Consider the following 12,473-nt stretch of genomic DNA (forward strand, 5'->3'; position numbering starts at 1 on the left):
ACATGCTAAAACAGCAATTATTTGCTACCTAGTTCAATGGGATCAAACTCTCTTACTTGGTTAATAAGGAAATGAAGACCCTTTGAAAACCAGGGATTGTATTTAGGATAAAATTTTCACAGAGCTTAGCAGTCAGTTAGTGTCCTTTGCGTACTAAATACTAATTTAAGCACAATGGAAAATCTGTGCTTGCCTCTGAGAACTTAGAATATGGCTGCGGAGTCACCACACAAATTCACAAGTATTGGATTTAAAAACTCACAGAGAGGGGCACCTGGTGGCTCAGTGGGTTAAAGCCTCTGCCTCCGACTCAGGACCTGATTCCAGGGTCCTGGGATCGAGCCCCGCATTGGGCTCCCTGCTCAGCAGGGAGCCTGCTTCCCCCTCTCTCTCTGCCTGCCTCTCTGCCTACTTGTGATCTCTATCTGTCAAATAAATAAATAAATAATCTTAAAAAAAAAAAAACTCACAGAGAAATCATAGGGCAAACCTTAGATTTGACCCCTCACATGGATAATTAAGGTGAGAACAATTTTCAGAAGTACAATTCCTCAGGGAGGAGCTTCTTAAAGCTGTAAGTTTCAAGTTAGGTATTGTAGGAAAAAAATGGATTAATAGGAAAAGTCAGGGGACATATTCCAGGTGAAGATGGAGTTTAATAACTACTTCTTGGCTTGGTGACTGTAATTCATATGCAAAATCAGTTGTTCACAGAGACCAATGAAGTCACTTAATGAAGATCTCTTTCCTTTTTATTCCATTTTCAAAACTGCAGTTGAAATCTGGAGAGACAGCTGCCAACATTGCTAGAGAGCTGGCTGAACAAACGAGAAATCATTTGAATGCTGGAGACATCACCTACTCCGTCCGCGCCATGGACCAGCTGGTAGGCCTCCTAGATGTACAACTGCGGAACTTGACCCCAGGTGGAAAAGACAGTGCTGCACGGAGTCTGAACAAGGTACGGACTTTGCAGATATGTATCTTTAAAGTTGTAGTAAAATCAGGGAAACTGCTCTGGTTAATTTTTCTCTTTCTATAAAATCAGATCATTCTAAAGAGCAGCACTAGTTATATTCAAACTGCTTCTTTCTTTTATTATAATGGTGACCTTGTTTGGCCTCTAATCTAAAGACACAATAAGTGATCATCTCTGTCCTTATATTTTTTGAATTTACAATTCTATTTTCTTTGGTGTTTACTATTTTGAATGCTAAATTCTGGCAAGGTCAATATGAGTAAATTAGATTTATTTTGTTTCTTTTTTTCCTTTTGAACTTTTATATCAAAATAATTATAATAAAATAAATGTCTAATCAATAAGTAGAAGTTTAGAAAATGGCAACAACAAGAAAGAATATTAGCAATTCATTTAAGATGTTTAAAAGTGAAATAATTTAATTAATATTACCCTTAACAACTCATAGGACAAGTAATTAGGTTTTAATTTATATTTCCTTTTGATATTTAAGTTACTTAGATTTTACTTCACTATGTTAACATAGGTTTAATTGTATTGCAGCAAATTTGAATTGTAAATAATGAAAATAATTCATTTTTTTAATTTCAGAGAAGATACATTTTTATATTCTTATTTATACTTACAAGTATACAATACATACTTATATATGATATAAACATATATATAACCATTTTATGTTTACTGTATATAACCTATCCACTATATAAGCAATTTATTTACATAAATATGTAAAGTATATTTTCCATATTTTTAAGGAATATAATTTATTCCTTATTAGATCACATGGCAAATTGACTCCATGATGAAAAGATACTAGGGTTGCTACATCAAATGGCATGTGTTCCCTGAAAGGTATTTGTGTAGCAGAAGTGATCAGTTTCTGAAACTGAATTTTAAGGCCTGGAAGGTCATAACAGTCCTCCTACTTTAAAAAGCAAGAATTTGGCAGTAACAGACAAGTCCTCTAAGGAATTCACTAAATGAACGTTCCCCTTTAGAATGAAAAATGACTTTTGAGAGTGGTCTTTTAATATGTTAAGGTTTTTTTCGTGTCTCATTAGACTAAGAGTCTCACTGAGCAAGACGGAAGAAATTTTTCAAATAATGATGGTTTGATACAGGAAAGCCTGACATTTTATCTGCCAAATACAGTTTTTCCTGCAATTTCATCCTCAGAAAACAGATTCAGTTTTATCTTGTAGATCTAAATTATTATTAAAGTTTTTTTTTTTTCCATGCTGAGCATAAAGGAGTTATTTTTGTCACTTATGCCCCTGATAGAATCACAACCAAGTCCCTGATAAAATGTAATCCACAGCTGCCTATGTAATCTGGACATGCTGTGATTTTAATGTGTTATTACCCAGGCTGACTGGATGCTATTAACGAATATTGCCGCCAGCTATTGTTATCCTAATGTACTGGAAGTAATAATTTCTATTAATGTTACATATCCATAGCATAACTTGTTATAGCAATACTTTGTATCTTTATTTAAAAATGGTGTTGATGTCTGACAATATCAGGTAAAGCTGGCGATTAATGTCACATTCTAACTGGCTACAGCTAATCAGCTTGCCTACTCTGAATATCAAATAACTACATAATGGGCAAATTTCCATTTGTGAAGCTTTTTAATGCTTTCTTTTGTTTCCCATTTGGCTCTTTTCAATTGTTTATATAATGTGGTTTGTCATATGTTAATTTGCATGATGGGGTAAGGAGATGGGAGGGCAAAGGTTATTCACATGCTCGCTGGCTTGCTCTCATTTCCTGCGGTTCCCACTGTTTCCTAAAGCAGTTATAACCCATCAGATTTGCAGAAGTCAACTTGGTACAAATCAATTGAACTCCACATTGAAATTCTGAAGGGTTTAGAGTCCTGCAAAACCAAGATGCGAGTCAGTGATCCAAATGACAGCGTTGGCAATTTACTTGCACTCATTCCTCACTTAATTCTTTAGAGGAGTAACTGCTCTATGCTCATTGAAGACTGCATGAATTAAAGTTGGGAGAGTATTAGCCGCACAAAAGGCATCAGAGTAACTGCTTCTTAAACCTGGGTAATTTTCTCCTTCAACAATCAAGGCTACTGAAGGAAAAAAAAATAGGGAAGAGGAAGAAAATCACAACCCATGAAATTTTGTGTCATTTATTCAAACAGGGCAATTAAACTTATTACTTATTTATTTTATCGCCAGAAAAACAAAAAAATGTTTGGGATTGAATATGAGTTGTTTTGCCCACAAAAGCATCACGCTGTTTGCAAACAAATAAACAGAAACAGGCTTCTTATCCCAAAGAAGTTTCTAAAATGTACAAGGTTTTTGTTGTTGTTGTTTTTTGTGTTTTTTTGGTCAAAACTGTGAAAAGGAATTATTCAAGACATAAAAGCAGTGATAAATCAAAAGATTAATCACATTCTTCTAATCAGAAGTTACTTATCTGTTGGTATTTTTCCCTTGGAACCAAATAATCATAATGAATGGGCACTTCTATTTTTCCGATAAACAAAATTTCTTGTGTTTGAACATACGGTTTGTGGTGCATATTAACCATCTATATAATCTTGAAACCACAAACAATGTGGGTTCCAAATTTTTGATATAGTTTACTTAACTTCCTATGTCTTCATTTGTGGCTCATGAATTAACAACTAACCTGATGTGCAATGAATCATTTCAAATGACTGAAGGATAATGGTATTTACTAATTTCTACCAAATTTATTCCACGATTTCCTCCCATCATTAACAACTTTATACCATCCAGTTTTCACTTGGGTTGCTCTGAAAGGGTGCTGGCAACTAGTTTTCAAGCCGTTGCTTACATTTTGCTGCTGCTTTAGCTTTCATTCTCTTCTAGAAAGTAGTGCACAACAAAATAAGGTGTTTTGTGTAGATGTGTTCTTTTATTTTTCTTGTTTTCTTCTGTCACTAACTTGTTTTTTCTATTCTGTGTTTAATCTGCTGTCTTAATGGATTCAGCTTCAGAAAAGAGAGCGCTCTTGCAGAGCCTATGTCCAGGTACTTTCTGCGTTTTTATAAATGTGTTAAGTTGTTGAATTGTCTCTGTTGGTGGTACCATGTATGGGCATCGGACAGATCAATGATAATGAACCCTGTTGAGCTAAAGGGATTTCAGGGAGGGCATGGAGGGTTGGAAGAGAGAGACATGTTGCAAGGGTATGTACTGAAAATAAATTTGGCAGCGCACGCTCTGTCGTGCCAAATGAACACAGACCGACAAGGAGGGGCAACTTGGTATGTGACAATTTTGATCACAACTAAAAGGTGAGTTGGGTGTAATATGTAAATCTCTCATTTCTTCATAGAGGTGTGTAGGAAAACATTTTGTTAATACATTGGGTCAGTTAATAGTGAATAGCAAATCATTCAGACATGACATTGAATCAAAATCCTGTAAGACAAAGAATAGTCCAGAATACTTGGAATATCAGGCTTCTGTACCAAAATGTTCAACCCATGCTGGGACTCTCTTACTTTCCCACTCACTGTCAACATTTTAGTCCTGATATAAATGTAATTTTTCTCCAGTTAACATGTTACAATTTGTTTCTAAGCAGGGTAGAAACCATTCCTATGTTTATGGGTTCTGTGTGAAAAGAATCCCAGAAACAACCTTTATAGTTATTTTTATAAGGCAGAAACGCAGGAAGGCAGTGTAGAGGTGGAAAAAATTTCCCTTTTCCCCACTAGGTTCTTGGCTGGTCTAGTGATTAAGTTGATATAAGACAGATTAACAGGAGGAAAACAAATTTAATTCCATATGTACAGAAATCCCCAAAAGATACGAGACTCAAGGGCAGTCAGGCAGTTGAGGCTTAAATATCACCCCAAGCTAAGAAATGAGAGAGGGACCTGGGGTTTTAAAAAAGAAGAGAGAGAATAATTTACATCAGATATTAGGTAATATACATTTGCTTATAAATTAATGAATCTTTGTGTATAATAAACATCCCATTGTTTTTGTTTTGTTTTCTCCTAAGTCTTTGGGAATTACATATTTATGTATATATATACATAAATATATATATATGAAAACCTATCCTCTTGGTATGTGCAGTAGGTACAGACATTGAAGTATTCTTCAACAATGAAGGCTGAAGATCATTTTTGAGCGATATGTGGGTTGTTTTTGATTACAATCTATGCTATCCCCTTAATGGGGCCTTGGAGATAATTAGCCTTTCGGTATTTAAATCTATGAAATGCATGGTCATTCAAACATGAATCTCTGATGGAAAATTAATAGCACAGTTTATTCAATGGCTGATTTCCTGGTGTTATAATTGACTGTCTGTGAATAAATGTTTCAGCTATTGACTAAACATCTGATAAGACCAGATACAAACAGAGTATTTGTGAAGCAGAAATGCTCTGCTAAGACATGGCATTACTTCTATTCGTTGTAATGTAGATTATTACTCTGAAATTCTAGGGTGAATAATACTTTAAACTTTAGTCTATTAGAATTTTAAAGACTTGCCTAGTGTCCTTAGTGTTTCTATGTTTGGAGCACATTCTGAGCTATTTATGAAATAGGTCTAAGATATACTGGAAGTGCTTTATGAGTTAAATTTAAAAAAATATAATTATGTAGGAATCATGAGATTCTAAAAAAAAGTGGCCTTTCCATTGGTACACATAATGATTCCTAGAAGTTTGATTTTTGACCATCAAATTCATTTAGCTTTTAATTATTTAGAGGTACACTGTCTATTCTATGAATTGTCTAGAGCCATCTTTCCTACATTTGTTTATTTCTTACTTCCTACATTTGTTTCTTTCACCAAAGAAGCATAGTAAAATCTGGACCATCATCTACCAGCCATGATAACTGTTAACTGATCTATATAGGTGGACAAGAGGTGGTTGCTTTGATTTTTTAAATAATATGTGAATCCCCTAATACACATTACTCATTATGCTTGCACCTCCAAAATTTTAACAAAAAAACAAACAATTGGGTCCAATATTTTTTTTTCATTTAGTTTTAATTTAGATCACACTAAAATCTTTGTTTACTATCAAAAGATAGAAACTGATATGAGTCATTGTAAAAAAAAAAAAAAAAATCATTACCATGTCAAGGAAAACAAATATCTTCATTTAAGAAGAGAGTGTTGCGTTTTATGCCAGAGAAGACAAGTAAGGTTTGTGTTACATAGGCATGTTAAATAACTACCATGATGTCACATATAAATAGAAGATACTTTAAAGATGAACATGAGTTAGCTGGAGAGATGAGATGACTGGCCCAAGGTCACACATTAGCACCCATGGCACTAATACTGCTATTCTAACGTACCTCCAATGATTTCCCAACATCAACAGCGATTTATTAGTAAGAATAAATGCAGTTATTAGGCAGTAATAGTGTAGCCATCACTGTGGGAGGCAGTTTGCATAAATTATTATTTAATATCCACAACAATCCTATGATATAATTATTGCTATTTTTAACCTAAAATAGAGAAAACGGGGCCTGGGGGAATTAAATGACTTTCACAAGATCATACAACAGTAATTGAGGGGGTCCTGAATTCAAAGCTAGGACTTCCTGACTCAGAATCTCATGCTCCAAATCCCTAGGACACCGCTGTTACAGAACTGACTTCATTATTTGGCATTAGGAGTCGGGATATATCTTCTGGTTTACGTTTACTGACTTATTTTACTATATTTCAGGGATAGTATAAACTAGTTTTTTCCTTTCCTTTTTGTTTGAGATTGAGTTCAAATGACTGTATAGCAATCATTTTTGTACTGTTGATTAAGCGCAAATACACACATAATTTGCTTTGAGGGCCTTTCAGAGAGCTCTGTGATCAAAAAATTACCTTATTAACAGAGGGGGAGAAAAAGCAATTAGAAAATACTGTAACTCTCTGTTAAAAGAGATCTATCAAAATATTTTCCAGAGTGACTACATCATTTTGCATTTCCAACCAACAATGCATGAAGGGTTTAGTTCCTTTGCATCCTCAGTAACACTTGTTATGCTCTGTCTTTTTTGATAATAGCCATTCTAGTACAGGTGAATTGTGAAGTCCTTAGCTCCAGTCATGGAATGGGGGCAGGGGGGAGGCAGCAGAGTCCAGGAACCAATGCAAAGTCATATGGCTCCAAAAAGAGATGCATGGTTTTCATGAGACTCTGGGAGGAGAGTACGACCTCAGACCACTTAAGAACAACTGCTTTCATGTTCTATAAATGTTACCAGAACTTAGATTTACATTTTTCCCTCATTTTTTAAGTAGTTCTCCTCGTTAGCAGGAAATATTAAGAATTACTGGCATTCATTCTTCATGGCTTTAAAAGCAGGACGTTTTCCTATTAAAGAAATATATGTTTTTTAAATTTTTATCAGCCATTCCTTTTGCCTGGAGAGTCTGTAGTCAACCTTTCTTAATGAAAGCTGTAAGTACGTATAGTTATCCATATGAATCTTTTGAGTCATTCTTTGGAATCTGCTATTACCTACACCATCAGGTTGAGAACTGATCAGAAAAAAATGGTAAATAGATGCAAATGAATGAATACACAAACACACGCGCACACACACACACATCCTGGTCTCTTCCTTCCTCTCCTCCTCCTTCATCTCCTCTTCCTCTGCCTTCTCCTCCTCCTCCTTCAAAGGCACATGGTCTGTGTTCTTTAAAGCTTACAAAGTATCTGGAGGCCCCCGGGTGGCTCAGCCAGTTAAGTGTCTGCTTTCAGCTCAGGTCGAAATCTCAGGGTCCTGGGATTAAGCCCTGTGTCTGGCTCCCACCTCAGTGGGCCTTGTGCTTCTCCCTCTGCCCCTCCTCTCTCTTTCTCAAATAAATTTAAAAGATCTTTAGAAAAAATTTTTTTTAAAAAGCTTACAAAATCGTTGAAACAGCCGTCTGTTTATTTCAGTTTGGAACTGTGATTTCTGTACTGCTTATTTACTAATTTAGTTTGTTTGTTTTACCTTAATTATCCACTAGAGATCTCTATCCTAGACATCAGCATGAAAAAATAGTATCTCTCTTCAACTATGAAAAAACACCACGTAGCAGTTAACAACAGGAGCATTCAGGAATTAATAGTTGAGCACAGGGGCCCAATAGCCTTATCAACACTGGGAATACAACAATGCACACAGTAGGCAAAACCCTGCTCTCCCTCCTAGGGTAAACGCTCTAGGGGCAGAAAATAAATAATACCGTAAGTATCCAAAAACTATGGCATATGAGATTACAATAAATACTAAGAAAAAGAAAGCAAGAAATGCATCACTGAAGTGATATTTGAGCAAAACCCTGAAGGAGGAAGGAGTGAAGTATGCAGGTATCCAGGAAAAAACACTCTAGCAGAGAGACAGTTCCTGAGGTAGAAATAAGCCCATGGTGGTGTTCCAGGAGGCTGGTGCAGTCAGTGTGGTGCAAAAGAGAAGAGGGTCACAGGGCATGCATCTGCGGGATGGCAAGGGCCCAGATCTGATAGAGCGTTGCAAGGACGCTGGCTTTTATTCTCCGAGACACCGTAAACCACTCTAGGTTTCTGAGCAGAGTGATGACATGAACTAATCTGTTTTAAAAAGTAAAGCGTACGTTATTGCAGGAAAACTAAGGGCTGAAACCCAGGGTGACCAAGGACAATAATGGACAAACAGAATAGGAGTGTGAGATGCTGACATAAGTACTCAGGTTCCCGGGGTGCCTGGGTGGCTCAGTGGGTTAAAGCCTCTGCCTTCGGCTCGGGTCATGATCCCAGGGTCCTGGGATCGAGCCCCACATCAGGCTCCCTGCTCAGCGGGGTGCCTGCTTCCTCCTCTCTCTCTCTCTCTCTGCCTGCCTCTCTGCCTGCTTGTGATCTCTGTCAAATAAATAAAGAAATAAATCTTAACCAAAAAATTACTCATGTTCAGGATATTTTTTTTTTTTTTTTTTTTTGTAAATGTAACAAACAGGACTTGCTAGGGGTTGGATGTGAAGTGTCAGAGGAAGGGGAGTCAAACATGACAGAAAGGGTTTTACAGGAGCAACGGGAAGGATGAAGTCACGATTGGGATGGTGTGTCTCTGACCAAGTCGGGACACGCACAAGGCCTTCAACTCGGGCTTGTCCGCTTTGAGATCCCCATCGCTGGGCAATGCAGGTGTTCCGTGTGCAGTCAGATGTACAAGCACGAAGTTCGGCTCAGAGGTCGGGCTAGAAAGAGTCGTTTGGCAACCGTGGCCTCCCAGCGGCACTCGCAGCCGATGTGCCTGATGACAGGGGAATGCGTGTAGGGAAATCCGAGAAGAGAATCTAGGCCTGAGCCCCAGGACGGATCCGACTTGAAGGGGTCGGGGAGAAGAGAAAGCAACGAGAGGCCAAAGAGCAGCCTGAAGGAGCAAGGAAGACCAGCCGAGCCTGGCATTCCGGAGTCCGCCGGGGGTCGTGTTTCAGGGACGAGGAAGTCGTGCCCAGGGCAGCTGGCTCTGCTCAGAAATGCTGACGCAGCATTTCAATGGTGAAAAGTAATGTCAACTTTTGCTTAATTAAAAAAAAAAAAAAAATCCCAGAGCCCATATAGCTATATTATGGTATGGGCTGTCTAAACATTTTATCTCTTCCTTTCATTTTTGGGCCTTTAATGCAGACTTTCTGTGAACCCAGGTTCCTCCGTGCACCTTTGACAAAGCGCAAATTGAATTATGCCCGTTTTACTTGTCTGCCTTTGGTGCATAGACAAGAAGGATTCTAACCTCCATTTATACTGCTAGGAAGAAATTAATGAGTATTTTCAAGTTCCTTGTTTGGTCACTTAATTGGCTGTGTGACAAAGAGCTCCGTGGTGCTTGTCAAACAACTTTCGGAGTCCTCTAATGATTTGTGCTTTGCCTGACTTGTGATACTATTCTGTGTGGCCTGTCAGGCTGGATATCCTTGTTAAAGTGGCTAGAATAAATTGGGTAGTGGTGTGCATACAATGTAGTATATTAACTACAGCAACAGGGAGTACTTTCAGCAGCTCTTTCAAGAGATTTCGATGTTTGCCCATAAGCATCAAAGCCAACCCAAACTTTCATTTAATATAATTAAAAGGACATCTGAAAGTAGTTTGAATCACAGCAGGTTCTCAAGGTTTGGTAACCCTTTGTTAAAACCCTGTGAACTTAATATATTTCACAGCTTGATAAATCTGCACTTGATTTGTGTCAGTAAGAGAGAAAATATAAATCTGCACCCTGTGTGTTTCGGGTGCCCTGAACCTATTGCTAAAAGACATTGAGATCAAAGAAAGTGACTTCCATCTACAAAACCAGAGTAGTTTTCTTTAGATAAAGAAGTCCTAAGAATTCTGTCCGGTAAGTTGTAGTCCTGAAACGCTGTTATAAAGCCATCATTGGATTAAAAGACAGTAAAACCGTATGTCACGTATGCAGGGTAACTTATACAGGTCATTATTTAACTTGGACAGGTCAGTTCTCTAGTAGAACCCTAATGATTAAAAAACCTCTACAGGACGATGGCTGATGTTGATGATGGAGATCCTACTCTGACGTGCAAAGAACATCATTCTGGGATTCTCTCAGAATTCCTGTGGTGAATGTGTCAGGTCAAGCGGTGAGGGCTGCTTTCCAGAGTCATTTCCGACTCTTCCGTTTTGCACGTTTCCTATAAATAAACAAAATGTTCCAGCTGCTCTTTGTATATACATGGTTTATGAATGCTTCAGGAAGTAAATCTTATGAGGGTTAAAAAAAAAACCCTTCTGTTTTTAAATAAAATATTTTCATCTAAAACAAAAATATTTTCCCACTTCTCTTCACCAAGCTGCACTCTCGCTTGTAATTTTTTAATCAGAGCCTGGGTCATTACCTAACTTTAAAATTGTTAATTTAAAATCATTTCTAATGCATCCTTGCTTTCTGAAGGGTTTACTTGCAGAAAGGTTTTTGAGTACATGGAATATAAACGGATATTATATCTGTGCAAACACAAAAAGAATACACATCAGTTTACTTTGTTATTTCTTTAGTAACTTTATGATCACATAAGCAAACCAGAAGGAAAAAGATATTAAAAATAGCATTGCAGATTTAAAATCCTACTTTCTGAAGTTACCATTACCTCTTCTGGTGCAGGTCAGAAAAGAAATGAAAGTTTTAAGGTGTAATTTACAGCAAAGCAGTTGCCTGATGACTTGGAACCAAACAAATGATTTTTTTAGTACTGCTCCCAACAGAGTTATAATTTTCATATTTTCCTTTATCTAATGTACGAATTTTATACAGCTAGTAGTAACAAAAACTTAACTAGGTAGCTTAAGCAAACCAGGGCTTTATTCACATGCATGAAAAAGAAATGCAGACAATGTAGTTAGTCCAGGATTAGCATGAAAATTCCACTTCAGAAACCAAGGCTTCCTGTTTTTCTGTTCTATTATCGTTAACACATGGACTTCCATCCTCAACATGAGACGATGGCTTAGGCTCCAGTCATCTCTTCATGCTAAACTCTACACTGAAGAAGGAGAAGGACAGTAACTAAAAGATTCATCTCTTTTTGGAATGTTCCGGAAGATGCATAAGTGGGCAGTGTCCACTCATTCTGTGTCTAAGTCAGGGAGTGTTATTGGGCAGCTAGCATTTTTAGAGGCAACCAAAAATACTTCTTTTTCTTACGTGATGGTAGATATTGATATCTTCATCCAGCTTTGATATAATAACCTACCATAGATTTAAAACCATATAAGGTTACTTTTGAACCCTAACTACCAATTAAAATTCTCTTTTGATGATTCTGTTAGTTATGGTCTTGGGCAATCATTTTGTTAAAAAGGTTATTTCAAGGGGGTGCTCAGTGGGTTAAAGCCCTTGCCTTTGGCTCAGGTCATGATCCCAGGGTCCTGGGATTGATCCCTGCATCAGACTCTCTGCTCAGCGGGGAGCCTGCTTCCTCCTCTCTCTCTGCCTGCCTCTCTACCTACTTGTGATCTCTGTCAAATAAATAAATAAAATCTTAAAAAAAAAAGGGTCATTTCAAACCATTTTCAGATAGGGTTTTTCTTCTTTTTAAGTAGTAGTAGTTGTTGTTTTTTAATAGCTAATATAGGTACATCATTTAAAATTCAAAAAGTAAGAATAATAAAAATGTCTTGGCCACTTGCCGTGGCCATGCCTTGCAACGGGGGCGTGCCCCTCACGGTGATCTAGTTGGAAGATGCCTCCTGGAGTTGCAGAGCGCAATCTTGCCATCCCTCTCTCTCCCCAGGCATTCAGCTCTCCTTCAAAGCAATCACTATTGTCAGCCTCTTAAATATCCTACCAGAGAAGACTGTGTTTATCCCTATCCATGTTTTTACAATATTTTTTTCATGGATCTTATTATAAACCATAGAACAGTATTGTTCTCTGTATGGTTCTCTCTGCTTCCGATAAGGACTTTGGGAGTAGCTTGTGGTAGAACCACACAGTGGGGCAGCATTCCTCCTCAGAAAGGAATAAATGTG

At 37.4% G+C, this 12,473-nt stretch overlaps 1 protein-coding gene across 1 annotated transcript in view; it reads left to right on the forward strand.

Annotated features, from left to right (window-relative positions):
• Window positions 1–12,473, forward strand: part of ADGRL3 (adhesion G protein-coupled receptor L3) — a 417,871-nt gene that overhangs the window by 275,732 nt on the left and 129,666 nt on the right. The window contains exons 7-8 of the mRNA XM_080796369.1: window positions 776–961; window positions 3,969–4,007. Of these exons, the coding sequence (XP_080652495.1) occupies window positions 776–961; window positions 3,969–4,007 (225 nt within the window). The remainder of the gene's footprint in view (window positions 1–775; window positions 962–3,968; window positions 4,008–12,473) is intronic.

Source organism: Martes martes, assembly GCF_963455335.1.
Source record: "Martes martes genome assembly, chromosome: 2".
NCBI classification, from domain to species: domain Eukaryota; kingdom Metazoa; phylum Chordata; class Mammalia; order Carnivora; family Mustelidae; genus Martes; species Martes martes.